Source organism: Phyllostomus discolor, chromosome 2 (assembly GCF_004126475.2).
Source record: "Phyllostomus discolor isolate MPI-MPIP mPhyDis1 chromosome 2, mPhyDis1.pri.v3, whole genome shotgun sequence".
NCBI classification, from domain to species: Eukaryota; Metazoa; Chordata; class Mammalia; order Chiroptera; family Phyllostomidae; genus Phyllostomus; species Phyllostomus discolor.
Genome location: NC_040904.2, coordinates 108,510,536 through 108,533,273, shown reverse-complemented (window position 1 = coordinate 108,533,273; position 22,738 = coordinate 108,510,536). Strand labels below are relative to the sequence as shown.

General features: G+C 40.5%; 1 protein-coding gene across 3 annotated transcripts in view; it reads left to right on the top strand.

Annotated features, from left to right (window-relative positions):
• Window positions 1–3,830: 3,830 nt before the first annotated feature.
• Window positions 3,831–22,738, top strand: part of GK5 (glycerol kinase 5) — a 101,725-nt gene continuing 82,817 nt past the window's right edge. Inside the window, exon 1 of one of the 3 annotated variants that reach the window (XM_036018319.1) lies at window positions 3,831–4,086. In XM_036018319.1, the coding sequence (XP_035874212.1) occupies window positions 3,928–4,086 (159 nt within the window). In that variant the 5' untranslated portion in view covers window positions 3,831–3,927. The remainder of the gene's footprint in view (window positions 4,087–22,738) is intronic. The other 2 variants (XM_036018320.1, XM_028502815.2) reach the window with 2 other exon arrangements.

Genomic DNA, 22,738 nt, shown 5'->3' with positions numbered 1-22,738 from the left:
CAAAAGAAGTCACTTGTGTTCCCCAAGAGTCTATAAGTAGTGAGGATGAATGATCTGGTTTTAGCACCAAAAGTCCGGTGCTTCAAAAAATCCCTCAGGGCAAACCAGGGCAGTGGTTGCTGTAGGTGGGAGTGGTAATGACCTGTATTTTTAGAGGTAGGAAGGCATCAAGGTCCCTGGGCTCAGGCCTGAAGCACCATTCATTTCCCTTTAGGGTGTGAAGGGAATGATGGCCCTTACATACTTTTTGATCTAGCCTGAGGGACTGTACTACCCATGTTTCTTCAGAAGGTGGGAGGCTGGCAAATGAGTCCTGGTCCTGGGCCTGCTGTATGAGGAGTAAGTGACAGGAGTGAGAGTGGGAGTGAAAGAGCCTGGGAGAACAGCCTCAGTGGCCATCCCTGAGGTCAAGCTTGGAATCTGAGGAGAAGCAGCAGCCAAGCCAGATAAAACCCAGGCTACCAGGTGATGGACCTCAGAGTGGCAGTGTCCTCTGAGTCAGGAACAACTTACAGATCCACTGGCAACAGGACCTTCAGAGTTCCTGAGCCTTGTGTCATGTGGCCCACAAGGGCTCACTCCTTTATCTGAGGGCAGAGCAGGGTGAGACTGTGCATAGTACGTACCAGTGAACATGGAAGAAACACAGTATCCTTTGCTTCTCTAGCCATCTCCTAGACAACTGTCTGCCTAGGCTAGGGAAATCAGCTCTGGATTTTAAATCTGAGATCTTTGAATTTGGTTTATCCTACACCCCACACCTGAAAATACATGCCAAATTTTGTGCATATGAACATCTTCTCAGGAAGACAGCATTATCAAGGTCTCAAAATTGTTCAAGATTGGAAACATTTTAAAACACTGAACTAAGTGGTTGCTAAGGTCCTTGTTTTCACATTCTATGATTCTTTGATACTATTCAACATACTTGAATTTTGTAATCAAAAGTTCGCTGCTACCAATCCATTGCCACTAGGAGTCCCCAGTTTGTGGGGCGGTGAAGGGAGAAACTTCATTTGAGTGAAACAGCTCCAGTGAAAGTCTGTAACACAAACCAGAGAAACAGCTATTGGTAGAAACTGAGAACATGCTCTACCAGACAAAGGGAAGGCTGACTTATATAGACAAAAATTCCTGCCAATTTCAGGCAAAATGATGACTCCAAATCTGCACAGTCTGAGTGGTCCAAATTGCACTGTTCTGATTCGTTGTTATGAAACAGCTGATTGGTCATTAAAGACAGAGCTGTGCAGCTCCAATTAGATTAGGAGGTCTCAGTCCCATTGGTCAAAATACAATACCAGGAGCTTCTTTATAAGAGTTGACTCATACTGCAGGAATACAGAGCAAGAGGCTGGCAGCTCATTCTGCCACTTTCTCCTGAAGTGCAGTGTGTGTGAGAGGCCTCTCTAAATAGTGGCTGCTAGACTCTGGTTATGAAGTTGGGCCCAATTAATCGCAAGGAACCTTTCTTTCTTGGGTTAGTAATTTATAAAAATGATTACAAAAGGAGTGTCAGGGTTCCAGAAGCCCAAGAATGATCACTTAAAAGAAAATTGGCTAAACATTAAAAACAAGGGAATACAAAACAGCTTTTTGTGTTGTAAAAGGGGACCTGCAATGGTTAATTTTATGTGTCAACTTGACTAAGCAAGTGGGAGCACTGTGTGGATGCTCAGTTATTTGGTCAAACACCACCCTAGTTGCTGTGAGGTATTTTTTTAAAAATGTGATTAACATTTAAATCAATAAACATTGAGTAAAGCAAATTACCCTTCATAATGTTGGTGGGCCTCACCCAATCAGTTGAAAGTCTCATGAGCAAAAATGGAGGTTTCCCAGAGAAATAAGAATACTTAAGATAGCAACATCAGAACCCTGCCTGAATTTTCAGCTTGTTTCCCTAAGAAAGTCTGACTCAAGACTGTTACATCAGATCTTACCTGAATTGCTAGCCTTCCGGCTTGCCCTGGGACTTGCCAGCCCTCACAAGCATTTGAGCTAATTACTTAAAATAAATCTCAGTCTCTTCCTTCCTGTGCTATTGGTTCTGTTTCTTAGAAGGACTCTTAGCAGTGCACAATCCATTAGTCATTTATTCCAAATTACAATACTGGAGATTACATATATATGACTTAACAAAATGGTCACCACCGGTGAAGACAATCTTAAAGCTATTTGAAACATATGGGTACTGTTTAATGAGTACAAGATATAAAGAGAAAAAAAATGTACTCTTCCAGGTATATGTTCCAAGATTCAAGTAATATGACCAAATAACTCCATTTTGTAAAACTGGCTGAAAGCAAGTTGGTTAACCTGACAATCTGGTCAAAAATGAATATCCAAGTGCTCTCCATCTGGGGAGTATGCCTGTGCCTTTCCCTTCTCTCTTTTCTTCCACATAGGCTCTCATCTCCTAAACCCATGAGACTTGCAACCAGGGGAGCAATGGGCTGTGGCAACTCCTCAGGGGTTAAGCCCCTGCACCTGTAACCAAGGCCCCCTTTCCTCTGGCTTCCCTTTGAGCCAAAACAGTCTAGCCTAGTCTTTCTGCAATTGCTTCTTCTGTCCTAAGTTCTTCCTTGTTCACTGTTTCCAGCTTTAATAAACATCCTGTAAAAAAAAAGAATATCCTTTACTATTTAATTAATATACCACTCTGCACTGTTAAATGTTTTTGCAAAAACAAGAAAACAAAAACAAAAAACACATATCCATAGCAGTTTTGTAATTTTCAAAAAGAAGGATATTAGTCTATTTCAGGCACTGGTGTTTTGCAGTGCTGCTGGTGGTAGAAAGGTGGCTAAGCAAGCATTAACAGTACCCTACTACCTGCAAATCAAGGACCTTTCCCTGAGAGCTGGATCACCCCCTGGGAAGGCCCTTGGGCTCCAGCCTTCAGAACGGGAGCCGCGGGAATCTTGAAATTTCCACAGGCCTTCTTCCTGCCTACATTTACATGCCTGTAAGAGCCCATGCCCTCTGGCAAGCAGTGAAAGTATCAGCAGGTCGTGGAAGGAGGAGGGTAGGGGAAAGGGCACAGGGAATAAGAAGCATAAATAGTGGGTACAAAATAGACAGGGGGAGGTTAAGAATAGTATAGGAAATGTAGAAGCCAAAGAACTTGTATGTATGACCCATGGACATGAACTAAGGGGGGTGTGTGGGTGGGAAGGGGGTGCAGGGCAAAGGGGAATAAAGAGGGGAAACATGAGACAACTGTAATAGCATTATATATATTTTATATATAATATATATTAAATATATATATTTAATAAAGCAGCTTTCAGTTTCTTGAAAAAGCAGCCACTGGGTTGGAGCTTGATGGTGGAAGCTGCTTTAGTAGGGGGTCTCTTCTTCCCATCAGAGGGCTGGGAAGGCCTCACTCGTGTGTTATTTCATTTAGCAAGTATTAATTGTTGTGTAGTATATGTGTACATTTTTACTAGTTTTTCTGGGGAGAGAAGTCTTGGGAGTCGATTTTGAACTTCTCTTCGTATCACTTTGTCTTGACATTCATAAACGCAACTAAGGTTAAGAGACACGCAGGCACTGCCTCAGGGAATTTAGGGGAAGACAATTAAAATCATGGGCCAGGTCAACGGTAAAACCGTCGGCCTTTGCAATGCCGGTTGGGTACAGTGCTTACCTCGCCCCGTCAGACTCCAGTTCGCCTCCAGGGGCTGCGGGCCCGCCCCACAAAGCCACCTCTCCCGAGCCCCCGTCAGGAAAAGCTCACAGCGCACAGTGACGTCACGCCGTTGGGGCGGGGCCAGCGGCGAATTGGGTGGGACCGCCTCCGGTAGCTCTGGGAGGGGGCGGGCCGGGGCGGTGGCTTAGCTGGGCTCCCGCAGTCTGGAAGTGCTGGTGTTTTCAACGTGCCTGCTAGGTAGACTGCTGCAGCGAGAGGCTTACGGGATCGGGATGCCTGGGCTGTCCACTTTCTCGGAACAGTGGCGTCCGGAGCAGAGCTCGCCAGGCTCGGACGCAGGCTTCGTGCTGGGGCTGGACGTGGGCAGCTCGGTGATCCGCTGCCACGTCTATGACCGCGCGGCGAGGATCCGCGGCTCCAGCGCCCAGAAGGTGACGGGGCGGGGGGGGGGGGGGGGGGGGGGCCTTGGAGGAGGGGCTGTGGTTAGGGTCTCGGAAGGCGAGCGGGCGGGCCCGTGTCCTCTAGCTGCGAAACAACCTGCAGCGCGCGCGGGCTCTCGGTGCTGAGCGGCGCTGAGCGGCGCTGGGAGCGGCCGGATTGTTGCAGTCCTGGGCCGGGCTGACGCGGCGGCGCGCCCGGGCTGAGGGCCTCGTACTGTTACTCCAGTCACCTGGGCGTTCCTCTCTCCCGCCTTTCCTGGGTGGGACTACAGTGATTTCGGGGTTCGCAGGGCAGGGCAAGGCAGGGCAAGGCAGGCACCACTATCCAGACAAAGGATGTTTGTGACTTGTTTTTTCCTGCACTTCCTTGATAGATCTCCAGCCTTGTCTTCATTTGCATTTTTAATTTTTCAGATCTTGATAGAATTTAACTTTATTGTGCGTTGTTCAGTTATCATTATTAAGTACTTCTCAAAGTGCTGGTTCCTCACATGAGCTTCCGATTTCCGTGGATATGGGAGTTATGGACAACTTTTGAAGACTAGATTGCCATTACTTTTCTCCTTTCGACTTTCGAGAATGTGTAAAGAAAAAATCTTTTTCTTGTTTCAGAAACCTACCAAGTCCTCAGTTGTTATTGTTAGTAAATCCTTAATAAAGCAGCCAACAGACAGGTACTCTTCGGTTCCCAATTTAACAAAGTGCAGATTTCTACACAATTACGAACGTACTAAAAATAATGTTGATCAGATTTGGTGTTCTTATTTACTCATCTTTCCAATACAAACATTCTTTTGTGTTGGCAGTGTCAGGGCAGGAGCCGTTTGTTACCTAAACCATTCCCGGGACCCGGAACTCCCCATTTGCTTGGTTCCCACCCTTCTAACCCTGTTAGAAGTGCTTTTCAACCACAGCAGTCACCCAGGAGCAGGTCTAGCCCAATGACTATTGAAGCCTTTGTGTTGACGGGCCAGCGATTGGCGTTCTGGTTTGGCACCCAGGATGGGCTGGGACTCCAGCAGCTCCTTGGCCCCTTCTCTGACTACATGTGCAGGAACCCTGCCAGCCCACCCACTACCCCATCCCAGCACCAACCAGAAGGGACAGGTGAAAAGCCAACACTGCCCTTCAGCGCGTGTGTGCTCCGCGTCTTTGGAAAAGTCTTTATATCGCAACCCAATGATACTTTTAACAGTTTCCCTTGTAATTCTAGACACAAAGTACATTTGTTGTAAGCAATGATTAAAAGAAAAAGAATTGAAGTATTTGGAACAAAAAGGAGACAGAAAATGTTAGAAGATACAAAGTTTCACAGTTGCTATATTATTTTGAGCAAATTATTAGTTTTTTACACGTGAGGTAAGAATGTCAAGGATGAATCAAGGTTGCTGCGAGCAGCAGGGAAGCAGAATGGTTGGCTCAGATTCTAAATTGGGGTGGAGGGAAGGTATCTGGAAAGATTTGTGAGTAAATAAACTACAGAAAGTCCCTGCCTCAAAGGAGGAAGCACTATCTTAGATTAAGGAGTTTAAAGCAGTGCCTCTCAAACTGCAGTAGGATTTCACAGTCGTGCTTCCTCACGTGTGGTTCCTGGGTTGCTGGGGTGGAGATAAAAAAATGAAGATTGAGAAAATTGTGTAGCAGTTCTACAGACTAATTGTATGATTATTGACCTTAATAAAACATTTGGGATTTTATTTTATACTCCCCCTAGAGAGTTGTTTTAATTGTCTTTAAAAAATGAAAAAAAAAACCCCAACAACCCTCAACTACAGTTCACATTCAGTATTTTCTTACTCTCAGGTGTACAGCTAGTGTTTAGACATTTATGTAACTTCTGAAGTGATCCCCTTGATTAAGTCTAGAACTCACCTGACATTGTACACAGTTATTGCAATATTATTGACTACATTCCCTGTGTTGTACTTTATAGCCCTCTGACTATTTTTTAACTACTAATTTGTAGTTCTTAATCCTGTCACCTTTTTACCCATCCTCCCAAGTCCCCTCCCATGTGGCAACCATCATTTTGTTCTCCATGCCTATAAGTTTGTTTCTGTTTTCTTAGTTCATTTATTTTACTTTGTAATTAAAAATTTTTTTGCTGTATTTTTTTCCAGTACCTCCCCTCCCCTTACGTGACCCCCCCAAAATCACACTGTGGTCCGTGTCCATGAGCCCTTTTTCCTTTTTGCTTGATCCCTCCATCTCTAACCTCCCTGCTCCTCCTCACTGTCATCCTGCTCTCTGTCTGTGAGTCTGTGTCTATTTTCCTTGTGAGTTCAGTTTGTTCATTAGATTCCACATATGAGTGAAATCATGTGGCATTTGGCTTTTCTGTCTGACTTACTTGCATAAAACCACCTAGGTTCATCAGTGCTGTTGCAAACGGTAAGAGTTTGTTCCTTTTTATGGCTGAGTAATATTCCACTGTGTATGTATGTGTATCAAACACACACACACCCCCCACAGCTTTTTATCCACTCATCTATTGATGGGCACTTGGGTTTCATCCATATCTTGGCAATTCTAAGTAATGCTACAATGAATATAGGAATTAATTTATATTTTCAAAATAGTGTTTAGGGTTGCTTTGCATAAATACCCAGAAGTGGTATTTCTGGATCTTATGGTGGTTTGGTTTTTTAATTTTCTGGCTATTACTCCATACCGTTTTCCATCGTGCCATACCAATTTGCAATCTCTAAGTCCTTGCCAACACTGGTTGTTGGTTTATTGAGGATAGCCATTCTGACAGGTGTGAGGCGATATCTCATTTTAGTTTTAATTTGCATTTTTCTGATGGTAGTGACATGGAGCATCTTTTCACTTATCCGTATGTCCTCTTTGGAGAAATGTCTATTTGGGTTCTCTGCCAGTTTTTAAATTAGATTGTTTCTCTTTTTGGTGTTAAGTTGTGTAAATTCCTTAAATATTTTGGATGTTAACTACCATCGGTGAATATCTTCTCCTCTTTAGTTGGTTCTCTTTTTGTTTTATTGATAGTTTCCTTTGCAAAGACTGATGTAATCCCATTTGTTTATTTGTTTTTGTTTCCTTTGCCTGAGGAGACATATTAAAAAAATATTACTAAGAACTGTGTCAGAGAGTTTATTGCTTATGGTTTCTTCTAGGAGTTTTATACTTTCATTTCTTACATTTAAATCTTCAGTCTATTTGAGCTTATTCTTGTATCCAGTGTAAGAAAGTGGTGTAGTTTTTTTTGTGTTTTGTTTTGTTTTTTACATGCATCTGTCCCGTTTTCCTAACACTATTTATTGAAGAGACTGTTTTTATCCCATTGTATATTCTTGCCTTGTTTGTCTTAGATTAATTGGCCATATAGGCCTGGGTTTATTCCTGGGTTATCTATTCTACTCCATTGGTCTATGTGTTTGTTTTTACACCAGGACCATGCTGTTTTGATGACTATATTCATGTAGTATATTTTGATACCACGTAACACGATACTGCCAACTTTGTTCTTTCTCAAAATTGTTTTGGCTATTTGGGGTCTTTATAGTTCCATTTAAACTTTTGGATTATTTGTTCTAGTTCTGTGAAATACACCATTGGTATTTTGATAGAAATTTCATTGAATCTATGGATTGCTTTGTGTAGTATGGACATTTTAATGATGTTAACTCTTCCAATCCAAGAGTGTGGTGTGTACTTCCTCATATTTGTATCATTCTCAGTTTCTTTCTTCAGTAGCTTATAATTTTCCAAGTACAGGTCTTTTATCTCTTACGTTAGATTTATTCCTATAAAGTTTATATTTTAATTTTTTGATTCAATTGCAAATGGGATTGCCTTCTTTGTTTCTCTTTCTGATAGTTCATTATTGGTGTATAAAAGTACAGTCAATTTTTGAATATTTATTTTGTATCCTGCTGCTTTACTGAATTTATTTATTCTAGTAATTTTGTGTTTTTTTAGGGTTCTATACATATAGTATGTTATTGCAAATAATGACAGTTTTACTTCCTACTTTCCAATTTGGATGCCTTTTATTTGTTTTCCTTGTGTGATTACTGTGGCTAGGCTTCCAATACTATGTTGAATAGAAATGACATCATGTTGTGGAACACCTAGCTGATCTTCTGAGGAACAGAGTGAACAGCCAATGGGATCCCAGCTTGTTTGAAGTTTGGAGGCCAGAACTGTGGAGGGCATTGAAAAAAAGAGATCAGGGAGATTGTTTTGGGACGGTAAGGTCTCTGGGACCTGTACAGGGCCAAGGCTGCTGCAGTCCCTGGCCTGGCACCTGCCGCTGTGGTTGGTGGTGGCCACAGGATCCTTGGAGGAGAACCAGATCAACAGCTTCCTCGTCTACCAAAGAAGGGAAGACAGCATGGCACTAGCAGAGACCTGGATGCCTGAAGTCACTGGGGGGAATAAAGATTCAGTGGGAGACACACAGTGGCAATGTTCATCCATTGGGACTGTGGACACTGGCTGGGTCATTACCAGAGAAAATGGGGAGATGGGTGACATCTGGAGGAGGGAGAAGTGTTGGGCCGTGTCTGACCCTGACCTGGATAGCCTCCAGTTTGGTTAGAAAGTTGGGCTGTGTGGTAAGAATGATGGGCTTAAACAAGTGGATTTTACTCAAAAAAAGCTCTCAGCTGCTGGTTAAGGAACTCTCACACAGCAGCTGGCTCATATAGCATCAGGATTGTGCGGCAGCAGGCTTGCACAGCAGCTGGCTTGCAGGGTGGCAGGCTCCTGTGGTAGCTGGCTAGAGGAGAGGAAGGAGTGCTGTGTCGCATAGACTATTCAGACTGTGCAGTAGGGCCTAGGGAGTTGGGAGTCCCCAGAGAAACTTGGTTTGGTGTGGGAGCTGAGCAGCCCTGAAGAGACTTTGAGGGTGCACAGCACCCAGGCGAGCAAAGAGGAGAAGGTGGTGTGAGAGTTGCCCCTAATCAGTGCACCCATGGGTAGCACAGATGGTGGATGAAAGGCACCAGCCAGGTATTGATGGACAGTGAGGGTCCAGCAGCACATGGAGGACCTGGGCTAGAGGCTAGGCAACTGTGAAGATTGTGGCCCAGACCTGGCCTGCATCCTCACAAAACCACAGGAAAGGAGAAAAAGCAAAGCCCAGCCCTGCTCTGCCTGTGGCATTCAGGAAGACTAGCAGAACTTGTTTGGCCAGTTTAAAGTCAGCAGGAGGCTTTTCCCCCCTTCCCCACCTTTTGTTTTTTCCCAAGTGAGCCAATAAGACCTGGAGCTGTGAAAGGTCCAGAGACAGATGCAGAGAGGGACCACAAGGCTAACCCCAACAACTGAAAAACTAAGAAAAATTTTACTTTGCTATTGCAGAGAACTTGCATTTATTGTTTATCAGTATTATTATTATTTGTTTCATTATTTTTACTTTTATTAGTATTTTTTATTTCTCTTCTTTCTGTTTAGTTTTCTTCATTTTGTTTCTTTAATTACATTATTAGCCTGGTTTTCTTTTTCATATTGTATTTTAATTTTCCTTCTTTCATGTCATTCCTGTTCCAATAACACATTACTCTTGGTCGTGTACTTTCTATTTCTGTTATTCAGATCATATATTTCTTTTCATATTATTGTTGTCCCAGTATTATTGTCAATAATTATTGTTCCATATAATTGTAAATACTACACAACACTGCTCCCTGATCTTAGCCCATTTCACTCTCTTCTGGAGCTTTATTACTGTTGTGGTTAACTCTGTTCTCTCACACATTATGCCTAGTTTCTACCTCTTACCCTCACTCGATCTCACCATGTAGCTTTGCACAAGTGCTCTGTTTTCTGGAGTCAGCTCACAATCCTTCTCCCCTCTACCAAGAGTCTTATCTCTTTTCCACCTTTTATAAAAAGTGGCTAGTTGGGTGAAATATCATGACTAATGCTATATTTATCTAAAGGATCTCTTATCTCTTCTCTACTTGTTGGTACATTAAATTCCACTGAATACTCTCCTGCTGTCTTAATTCATTTTGCCTTCACCCTGCCACTGATCACACACAAGATTAGCTGGGAGCTGTGAACACCAATATATCTGCTGGAAGAGAGAACTCACCAACAAAGGAACCACCAACAGGTAAAAACCCAAGTATAACAAGAGAGCCCACACAAACAGAAGAAAGCGCAAACCTAGACCATCCAGACAAGGAGGTCAAAGAGATGACACCACCGAATCCCACATAATTCCTACCATAGAAGTTCACCGTACAAAGACAGCTAGCAAGCAGAATATCAGGAAGTACAGAAATAATCAAAGAGTCACCTAAAATGGGAAGACAAAAAAAGAACCTGCAATCAAAAGGAATGGAAGACTCCCCACTAAAAGAGCTAAATGAAATGGAGGTAAACAAACTTTCAGATATAGAATTCAACATAATGGTTATAAGGATGCTCAAGGAACTCACAGACAATTACAAGCAACTGAGTGAGAACTACAACTGTATGAAAAAGGTTATAGAAACTATAAACACTATAAACAAAAACTAGGAAGAAATGAAAAATACAATTTCTTAAATAAAACACACATACACACACACACAAGAAGGAGTTACAAGTAGGCTGGATGAAACAGAGACCTGAATTAGTGAGGCACTGGAAGACAAGGTGGAAAGAAACACCCAGATAGAGCAGCTGCACAAAAAAAGACTAAAAAAATATGAAGATAGCTTAAGGGAACTCCATGATAATATGAAATGCATTTGAATCTTAGGAATATCAGAAGGAGAAGAAAAGGAACAAGGGATAAAAATCCTGTTTGAAAAAATAATGACAGAAAACTTTCTGAACCTGGAGAGGGCAAAAACCATGCAAATTCAGGAAGCACAGAAGGTCCCAAACAAGATTAACCCAAAGAGGCCTATGCCAAGACATATCATAATTAAAATGCCAAGTGTTAAAGACAGAGAATCTTAAAAGCATCAAGGCAGAAACAAGAAGTAACATACAAAGGGGATCCAACTAGCAGCAGATTTTTCAACAGAAACATTCCAATCCAGGAGAGAATTGCAAGGAATATTCCAAGTAATGAAAACCAAGGGCCTGCAACCAAGACTACTCTATCCAGCAAGGCTCTCAATTAAAATGGTAGGTGAAATAAGGAGCTTCTTGGACAAAAGAAGGCTAAAAGAATACATCTCCACCAAACCAGCACTACAAGATGTACTAAGGGCACTACTATAAGAAGAAGAAAGAGAAGAGTGAGACAAAAAGGAACACAGATACTAAGCAGGAGGGGAATGAATAAATACCTATGAATAATAACCTTAAATGTTAATGTATTAAATGCTCCAATCAAAGAACATAGGGTAGCAGAATGAATAAGAAAACATGACCCACACGTATGCTACCTACAAGAGACCCATCTCTGAAAAAAAGACCTACACTGACTGAAAGTGAAGGGTTGGGAAAAAAATATTCTAAGCAAATGGACAGGGGAAAAAAAGTGGGAGTAGCAATACTTAGATCAAATAGACTTTAAAACAAAAGTCATAAAAGAGACAATGAAGGACACTTCATAATACTCAAGGAAAGAATTCTTCAAGAAGATGTAAACATATAAGCCCCCAACATAGGAGCACCCAAATAAATAAGGAAAGTCTTGGAGGAGCCCAAAAAAGATGTAGACAGTAAACACTTATACAAGGGGATTTTAACACCCCCTGCCAAAAATGTATAGATCTTTGAAACAAGATATCAACAAATATATTGTGGCATTGAGTAAGGCCCTAGATCAAATGCACTTAACAGATATATATATATATATATATATATACACACACACACACAACCATTCATCCCAAAGAAGCAAAGTACATATTTTTTTCAAATGCACATGGAAGATTTTCAAAGATAGACCACAAGATAGAACACAAAACTAGCCTAAACAAATTCAAGAAAACTGAAATCATATCAAGCATTTTCTCCAACCACAAGGAACCAAAACTGGTAGTCAACCTCAAGGAAAAAAACCCCAAACACTCAAAATCATGGAGATTGAATAGCATGCTACTAAATAATAAATGGATCAATAAGAGGTCAAGGAAGAAATCAAAAAGTTTCTGAAAACAAATGAAAATGAACACACAATAGTCCAAAACTTATGGGACACAGCAACAGCAGTCTTGAGAGTGAAGTTCATAGCAAGACAATCCTATCTAAAATAGAAACATTTCAAATAAACAACCTAACCCTACGCCTACAACAACTTGAGGAACAACAACAAAGATGGCCCAGAGAGAGTAGAAGGAAGGAAATAACCAAGATCAGAGCAGAATTAAATGACATAGAGACTAAAAGAACAATACTAAGGATCAATAGATTCAGCAGCTGTTTCTTTGAAAAGATAAACAAGATCGACAAGCCTTTAAGCAGACTCCTCAAGGAAAAAAGAGAGGACTCAAATAAACAAAATTAGAAATGAAACAGGAGAGATTACAAGCAATAACATAGAGATACAAAGGATTGTAAGAAATTGCTATGAAGAACTATATGTCAAGAAATTTGAAAACCTAGGTGAAATGGACAAATTTCTAGAAAAATATAATCTTCCAAAACAATGCCAAAGAAGCAGAAAGCCTGAAAAGACTAGTAACAGCTAATGAAATAGAAGCAGTAATCAAAAAACTCTCAGCACCCAAGTGCCCTGGACCAGATGGTTTCACAGAAGAATTTTAAAAAACACTTAAGGAACAACTAACCCCTATCTTTCTCAGACTAAAATTCAAGAAGAGAGAAGACTCCCAAACTCTTTTTACGAAGCCAGCATCATCCTAATTCCAAAACCAGATAAAGATACAACAAAGAAAGAGAACTACTAGCCAATATGGCTAATGAACATAGACGCCAAAATCCTCAACAAAATATTGGTAAACCAGATTCAGCAATACATTAAAAATATCATACACTGTGATCAAGTGGGGTTCATCCCAGAGATGCAAGGATGATAGTTCAGTATTCACAAATCAATAAACGTAATACATCACATGAACTAAAGGAAAGAAAAAAATCACATGATCATATCAATAGATCTGGAAAAAATATTTGATAAGGTACAGCACCCATTTATGATAAAAACACTGAGCAAAGTGGGAATAGAGGATATATTCCTCAACATGATAAAGATATATGAGAGACCTACAGCCAGCGTCAACTCAATGGGCAAAAACTAAAAGCTTTCCCACTAAGATCAGTAAGAAGACAAGGGTGTCCACTTTCACCACTTCTATTCAATCTAGTATTGGAAGTCCTAGCCATGGCAATCAGACAAGAAAGAGAAATAAAAGGCATGCAAATTGGAAAGGAAGAAGTAAAACTGTTATTGTTTGCAGATGACATGATAGTGTACATAGAAAACCCTATAGGCTCCACCCAAAAACTACTGGACCTAATAAGTGAATTTGGCAAAACAGAAGGGTTCAAAGTCACTATTCAGAAATCAAAGGCATTTTTATGTACCAAGAAAGAAAGATCAGAATCAGAAATGAAGAAAAAAAATCCTATTTGCTATAGCAACATAACAAATAAAGTACTTAGGAATAAACCTTACCAAGGAGGTAAAAGGCCTGTACTCAGAAAACTACACAACACTGAAGAAAGAAATTAAGGAAGACACAAGTAAATGGAAACATATATTGTGTTCATGGATTAGAAGAATTAACATCATCAAAATTTCCATAGTACCCAAAGCAATTTATAGATTCAACACAATCCCTATTAAAATACCAATGGCATATTTCACAGATGTAGAACAAACATTTCAAAAATGTATAGGGAACCATAAATGACCTTGAATAGCTGCAGCAATTTTGAGGAAGAAGAACAAAGCAGGAGGGATCACACTACCTGATATCAAACTGTAATACAAGGCCACTGTAATCAGAACAGTATGGTACTAGCATAAAAACAGACACACAGACCAATGGAATAGAATAGAGAGGCCAGAAATAAACCCAAGTCTCTACAGTCAATTAATATTTGACAAAAGGGGCAGAAGTATACAATGGAGTAAAAATAGCCTCTTCAGCAAGTGGCTCTAGGAGACCTAGACCTGGATAGCTACATGCAAAAAACTGAAACTTGACCACCAGCTTACACCATACACAAAAATAAATTCAAAGTGGATAAAAGACATATATAAGTCGTGACACCATAAAATTTCTAGAGGAGAACATAGGAAAATCTCAGATATTCCACACAGCAATATTTTCTATGATATGTCCCCTAGAGCAAGGGACATCAAGGAAAGAATAAACAAGTGGGACTTCATAAAAATAAAAAGCTGCATGGCTGAAGAAAACAGCATTAAAATCAAAAGACAACCAACTATATGGGTAAACATATGTGTAGATGATACCTCGGAGCAGGGTCTGATCTCCAAAATACATAAAGAACTCACAGGACTCCATTCCAGAAAGACAAACAACCCAATTAAACAATGTGCAAAGTATCAGTAAATGAGTGGATCAATAAACTATGGTACATTTACACCAGGGAATACTATGCAGTAGAAAGAAAGAAAGAGCTCCTTCGTGACAACAGGGACTGAACTGGAAAGTATTATGCTAAGTGAAGTAATCCAAATGGTCAAAGACAAATACCATATGATCTCACCAATAAGTGGAGCCTAATTAACAAAACCAACTGGCAAGCAAAATATAGCCAGAGACATTGAAATTGACAACAAACTGACAATAACCAGAAGGCAGGGGAGAGGAAGATAATGTGGGAAAGAAGGGATAGGGATGTAAATGAACATGAGTGAGGGACCCATGGATGGAGCCAAGGAGGGGTGAGATTGAGGGTGGGAGGTGAGCATGGGTAGGGTGGGGGAGAGTGGTGGTGGGAAAATGGAGACATTGAACATCAATAAAAAAGGAAAAAAATGGGCAATGGACTTGAACAGACACTTCTTCAAGGAGGTCATACAGTGGCTCCAGAGACAAGAAAAGATGCTCAGTATTGCTAGCCATCAGGGAGATGCAGATTAAAACCACAATGAGATACCACTTCACACTGGTAAGGATGGCCATCACAAACAAATCAACAAACAACAAGTGTTGGAGGGGTTGTGGAGAAAAGGGAACCCTAGTGCACTGTTGGTGGGTGTGCAGACTGGTGAAGCCACTGTGGAAAACAGTATGGAATTTCCTCAGAAAACTAAAAATGGGACTGCCTTTTGACCCTGGCAATTCCACTGCCTGGATTATACCCTAAGGGTCCTGAAACATCAGTTCAAAAGAACCCGTGCACCCTAAAGTTCATAATATAATGAATCTCATCGGTGGTCTAAAATCTCTTCCCTTTCAAAGGTGATTTTAGTTTTGGGAAAAGCTAGAAGTTGCAGGCATCAAATCTGGGCTGTAGCAGGGCTTAGTCACCTGGGTGGTTTGATGTTTCTCAAAAATCCCTGCATGAGACATGATGTATGAATGGGTATGTTGTCATGATGAAGCTGCCAATCACTGGTTGCCCATAGCTATGGCTGTTTTCATTGTATATTATCTTTCAACCAACCAAGAATATTGAGGTAGTACTCTTTATTGTTTGGCCTAGAGGGGTATACTCATGATGGACAACACCTTCCCAATCAAAAACTACAGTTAACATGGTCTTGATCTTGCTGTGATTTTGCCACACCTTTGGGCATGGACAACCTGGTGACTTCCCTTGAGTCAACTGGACCTTCATTCCCAGATCATAACTGTAGTCCCACGATTCATCTCTGGTTATGAACTTCTTGGGGACATTTGGTTCATTGGTAGTGGTTTGAATTAAGTCATTAGGAACTGCAGCATCATGTCCTTTCTACTCTTGTAGCAGAAGCTGTGGAATGAATTTTACCAGGACATGTTTCATGCCAATATCCTGTGTCAAAATCTAGGACACAGCAGTTTTTGGAATCCCCAGATGAGCTTCTAGTTCTCGCACTGTCAGCTGCAAATCTTTGGAGTTTGCAGCTGGTACATAGTCAACATTCTCAGGTATTCTGCTTGTTGCAGGCCTTCTGAAATGTGGATCACTTTCAACAAATTCTCGACCATCTTTGAAGCTTTTGTGCCACACTTTTATTTACACTGCACTTATTGCATCATCCCCAAATACCTTAAGAGTCATCCAAATAATTTCTGCAGAGCAATGTTAAAGCTAAATGCAAAATTGATGCAGATTCATTGCTCTAGTACAGGAGTGTCAAAGTCATTTTCACTGGGGGCCACATCAGCCTCACAGTTGCCTTCAAAGGGCCTAATGTCATTTTAGGACTATATAAATGTAACTACTCCTTAGCCAAGGGCAAGGAGCTCAGTGCTGCTGCTGGGTAGAAGCAAGTTGTGGGGCCAGGTAAAACAAGGTGGAGGGCTGGATTTGGCCTGTGGGCCTTGTGTTTGCCGCCTGTGCTCTAGTAGCTCAGTCATTTTGAATGTGACAGCCACACAGTATACATATTCATTCAGTGGTATCTATTGTCCCCACTGACAATACCCTGAAGTTGTCATTGCTTACTCATGTGCATTCCAGTCCACTCTCTGTGGATGCCAGGTTACATCAATGTCACACGAACTGTTTTCACTATATTAACAATGGCTGGACTTTTTCCAGACAGACCTCATATCCTCTTCTTGGATTGATCTCTTTATTATGTAATGTCTGTCTTTGTGTCACTGTAGCCTTTGTTTTAAAGTCTATTTTGTCTGATATAGTATTGGTATGTCAACCTTTAAAAAATTTCCATTTGGCATGAAATACCTTGTTCCATCTCTTTGCTTTTGACCTGAAGTGTGTCTCCTGTAGGCAGCACATACATATGTCTTGTACTTTCTCCATATAGCCGCTTTACGTCTTTTGGTTGGAACATTTTATCCATTTATATTAAAATTAATTATTGATAAGTACATAATTGTTACTATTTTATTATTCATATTTTTGATCATTTTTTCTTCTTAAGGAATCTTTTTTAACATTTCTTTGTAAAGAACTATGGTAGCTCTTCTTGTTTAGGGAGTCCTTTATATGTCCTTTGATTCTAAATGATAGCTTTGCTGGGCAGAATAATGTTCATTTTAGGTCCTTGCTTTTCATCAGTTTGAATATTTGTGTCAATCCCTCCTGGCCTGCAAAGTTTCTCTTGAGAAATCAGCTGAGAGTCTTATGGGAGCTCCTTTGTAGATAACTAACTGCTTTTCTCTTACTGCTTTTAAGATCCTCTGTTTGTCTTTTAACCTTTGGCATTTTAATTATGATGTGTCTTTGTATGGGTCTCTTTGGATTAATCTAGTTTGGGTCTCTTAATGCTTCCTGGACATGTTTGTCTAGTTTCTTTGCCAGTTTATGGAAGCTGTCAATCATCATTTCTTCAAATAGTTTCTCAATTCTTTGCTCTCTCTTCTCCTTATGGTACCCCTGTGATTCAAGTGTTGTTATGCTTGATGCTGTCCCAGAGGTCCCTTAAAGTAACCTCACTTAAATTTTTTTTCTTTTTGCTGTTCCAATTGGTTGTTTTTTGCTACCTTAAAGTACCCCAATTTTTAAAAAAATTCTTTTTTCTTTTTACTGTTACAATTTTTTTTGCTACTTTGTCTTTTATTGCTGATTCAGTACTTTTGCTTATTCTAAGCTGCTGTTGATTCCATCTAATATATGCTTCATTTCAATTATTGTATTCTTCATTTCTGACTGTTTTTTTGTGGTTTCTGTCTGTGTGTAAGACCTCACTGAGTTAACCTATTCTACTCCTAAGTTTGTTGAGGATCATTTGACCAGTGTTTTGAACTTTGCATTAGGTAGATTTCTTGCCTCTCAGGGAATCACCTGGGTGGGGCAAATAGTGTTAGCCAACTTGGTGGAAACTCAGATTTGGCACCTGCTTGTGCCTGAATGCTAGGTGGTGGGAGGGCTGAACAAAGAAACAATGGCATCTACTAGCACCTCTGTCCAGCTATTTCTCTAGTCCTTGCCCCAAAGCCAGAAAATTCAGTTCTTTCCCATATGTCTCTGGTACTTTTGGAGCTACTTGTCTCTTTGCTGGGGTATAGGGTGAGTGTTTGGTAGCAAGTGAGTCTGTGCTTGGGCTGTTTAATAGGATGCTTGAGTCTACAGCAGCCCTTATCCAAATGGAATGCCCACAGATTTTCACAACCATGTGTTGTGGGGACTCCTCTTCCCAGAACTGGTGCTCTGGTGTGGGTCTGGGATCCCTTGCTCCTCAGGGCAGGGACCTCTGCAGCCAATATATCCTTCCTGATTCTTACTGGCATACCATAAGAAAGTCTTGTTCCTTTTCACGTTTCTCTCCCTCCTACCAGTCTGGATGTGGCTTCTTCTTTACATCCTTAGTTATAGGGCATCTGTTTAGCTGGTCTTCAGATGGTTCTCAAGGGTGGTTTTTTTATAATTTAGTTGTAATTTTATTATGGTCATGTGAGAAGGTGAGCACAGCATTTGTGTACTCTGCCATCTAGACCAGATATATAGTTTAATTGTTTCTTTAAAAACTATTGGTCCACAATGAATTAGAAATTAGAACACAAACAACAACTAGTCCTTTAGATAGTTTGAGTTCTTAGAGAAAGAGAGTCTTTTACCTACATTGCTACTTAGCATCTGGTTTATTACATATGGGTAAAGAATAAATAATTGAATTGCATTTTATCAAAGTATTAGAAATTCAGTTTTCTTCATGAGACGCTGTTGATTAGATATAGAACTTGTATTTATTTGCTTAATTGAAAATTATGCCTCTACTAATATTATGATGGAAGGAATATGTAATAGAAACCCCAGCCTTACTATAATATTCAATTTATATTGCCAAAAATAGCTTTTTTAAAAAAGGAGAGACAGAACAACGGAAAAGATCCTGTTCTTTTTAGAGACTGGAACAATATAGGCTGTGTTGGTCTTTTAGTTAAAATTGAATACCCAAAACATGAACCCTTACATTAGTATGATAGCATTAGGTCTCTCAGAAGATTTTAGTTTTATTTTGGCATTCACTTTTTAGCTGCAAACATACATTTTTAGCCTTTTTATATAATTTTTATTAAAAAAACTTTTCATGACTTCTGGTCAAGATGGTGGCTTAGGAAAATAGAGTACCTGCCTCTTCCCACAACCACATCAAAATTACAACTAAACTAAACTACAGAACAACCATCATTTATAACTAGCTGAAATTGAGCTGAATGGAAGTCATACAACTTGGGAATTAAAGAAACCATATCAGGATGGGTAGGGGTAGTGGAGATATGGAATGAGCTTGTTCCATATCCACATGTGGTGGATAAAAATTAGGAGGGATATCTCAGCTGTAGAGGTCCTTCCTAAGGAGTGAGGAGTCCCAGTCCAACCCCAGAATCCCAGCCTAAGGACCCTGTGTTGGGAAGAGAAGTCTCCATAATTATTGGCTGTAAAAACCAATAGGGACTGAGGGTGAGGGACACAGGCTTCTGGAGTGCCAGGTCCTCATAAAGGACCCATGCATGGATTAACTTGGACTCATTCCTTCTGAACTGCAGCACTAGTTGAAAAGCACCAGAGACATATAGGGAGGAATTGTCCAGCATCAGTGTGAGTGCTGGGGGCAGCTTTCTGCTAGACAGAAGTGCTGGCAGAGGCCATTGTTCCTTCGATGAGCCCTTCCCCCACAGAGCCAGCAGGCAGGCACCATATCTGAGACTCTATCAACCTGGCTAACACTATTTGCCCTACCGTGATGATTCCCTGAGGCCCTGCTCCACCCAACTTTTGGGCCCACACAACCTGTTTATAGTGGCTTTTTCATACAAATGGCTTGTCTTGGCTCATGCTTCAGATCTTCCTAAAATCTCTCAAACAAGTAGCATCTGGGCTCAGTGAGCCCCATACCTCTTGTTAAGCTTCCCCAGGCCTGGGACTAGCAGCAGCTGGCCTTGGTTCAGAGCTTGGACTCTGCTGGGTAACTCCAAGTCCAGCAGAAGTAACAGCCATCTACAGGTTGCATTGTTACTTACACCACGTGTCCCTAGGAAGAACACAGGTGGTGGGTGACCTTCAACTGCATTTCTCAGGAGGCTCCAGGGCTAGCACACACAGTGGACAGCTTCAGACCATGTCGAAACACCACCACCGAACCACCTCCACAAGCAACAGACTCAAAGGGTGAACTCAATGGGTACCAGAACCCTGCTGAAGTAAGTCCTGTTCAGTAGGTTGGGTCCCTGCATAGCTGATACTCCACAGTGGTCAGAGGTCTGTGGCCAGTGGTAGCAGCCAGTCCTTGCAGCTGGTTGGCCTGGGAGTAAATCGTTCCCGTTGATGTGCCAACAGCAATCACAGCTCAGTGACAAGAAGAGGGTATACACAGCACATTGGGGGTGCACCTAAGTGCCAGCACTCAGGGTGATTGGAGAGGCTATTCCATGTTACCTTACAGGACACCTACTACATTACATTACTTTACCAAGACATAGCAGCTCTACCTAATACATAGAACAAACACAGGGAGGTTGCCAAAATGAGGAGACGAAGAAACATGACCCAAATGAAAGAACAGAACAAAACATCAGAAAAGGAACTAAACAAAATGGAGACAAGCAATCTACTAGATACAGAATTCAAAACACTGGTTATAGGAAAGTTTAATGCACTTAGTGAGGAACTTAGCAGCATAAAAAAGGATCAATCAGAAATGAAGTAGATAAGCCTAGAATAAAATCAGTGTTCTGGAATGTAAGGGAGAAAAATACACCCAATGAAAACAGCAGGAAGAAAAAAAACAAAGAAAAATGAGCGTAGTTTAAGGAGCCTCTGGGACAACTTCAAGTGTACCAACATTCAAATCATGGGGGTACTGGCAGGAAAAGAGAGAGAGCAAGAAGTTGAAAACTTATTTGAAAAAATAATCACAGAAAACTTCCCTGTCTTGGTAAAGGAAATCAACATATAAGTCTGGGAACTGCAGAGAGTCCCAAACAAGATGAACCTAAAGAGGCCCACAACAAGATATATCACAGATAAAATATGCAAGGTTAAAGACAAAGAGAGAATCTTAAAAGCAGCAAGAGAAAAGAAGAGAATTATCTACAAAGGAGTTCTTATAAGATCATTAGCTGATTTCTCTAAAGAAACTTTGTAGGCCAGAAGCGATTGGCAAGAAATATTCAAAGTGATGAAAAGCAAGGACCTGCAACTAGCAAAGCTGTCATTTAAAATTAAAGGACAGATGAAGAGCTTCCTGACCAAGAAAAAGCTGAAGGAGTTAACTACCACCAAATCAGTATTATATGAAATGTTAAAAGATCTTCTTTAAGAAGAAGAAGAAAAAAGTAAAAAAATACGAACAATAAAATTGCAAAAAGTATTATCTCCATCAACAAGTGAATCTAAAAAACAAAATAAATGAACAAGCAGAATAGATACAGACTCATAGATACAGAGAATGTTTTTGGTGGTTGCCAGATGGGAGGGGGGTTGGAAGATAGGTAGAAAAGGTGAAGGGATTAAAAAGTGCAAATTGGTTGTTACAGAATAGTCATGGGTTTGTAAAGTACAGCATAGAGGATGTAGTTAATAATATTCTTATAACTGTACTGGTGTCAGATGGGTATGAGTTTTATTTAGATGATCACTTAGTAAGTTATGTAATGTCTAATTACTGGGGTGTACATCTGAAAGTAATATAATAATGTATGTACTGTTATTGAAGGCAGAAAATGATAAAAAATTAAAAAACCAAAAAATGTAGAAAAACTTTTTATGAACTCTTAAATATTGCTGTCATATCCTAAAACAGTATTCAGAGTTGAAATCCCACATATGAATATTTGATGTTTTTAGTTTTTCAAAATGGGGAAAGTTTATAATGTTCCCTTTGGATCAGCATGCCATTGTGATAAAACCATGGTAGACAACATCTTGCTTGAAAGAATAGTATTGAAAGTCTACTCCCAAGAACATAGTGTAATTGTGTAATACTTGTGCCACAACTATGTATCCTCTGTACACTCTTGGAGAAATCTTTTGTTTTTAATCAACAAAATAATTTTTCTTCTTAGTTTTGATTGTATTATTGATCTAATTTCAGTATGATTTGATTTCATTTTTGTGACATGTATGGGGATGTGGAAGAGTGGGGGAAAGTGACTACATAGTGCCACAGTCAAGTCTGAAGGTTTGTGGGCTTGAAACAAGGATATCTACATTGGTTTTTTGGGGGATGAGGATGTGTTTATTGCAGTTGAGCCTTTACAAGTCAGTGGTCATGAAAGTCCTACATAGAAAGACCAAAAATATTTGATGAAGCAGGAATAAATTTTGTTAGATCTGTTTGATTCTGATGAGCTTACTGAATTATTTTTTTTATGTCATCCTGATGTCCTCCACATTGTCACTGTTTCCTCAGATTTCCCCCCCCCCCTTTCTTATTTTGGTCTTTTCTTACATGTTAGAGATTTTCTTTAAATGGTGATCTTTGGTTGGCTATCTGTTCATATATTCAGTACCATGTCTTACCCCACTCAGCTACATCTGGTATTTACAAGTAAAGAACTTCTCTGGTTTACCTGCCATCCCCACCCCTGCCTCATCCCCAGAGTAAATGTCTTACCTTCTGCCTGCTTAGAGAGGGGCAGTGAGCTGGCTGGAGAACAGGAATTGGAGCTTCTAA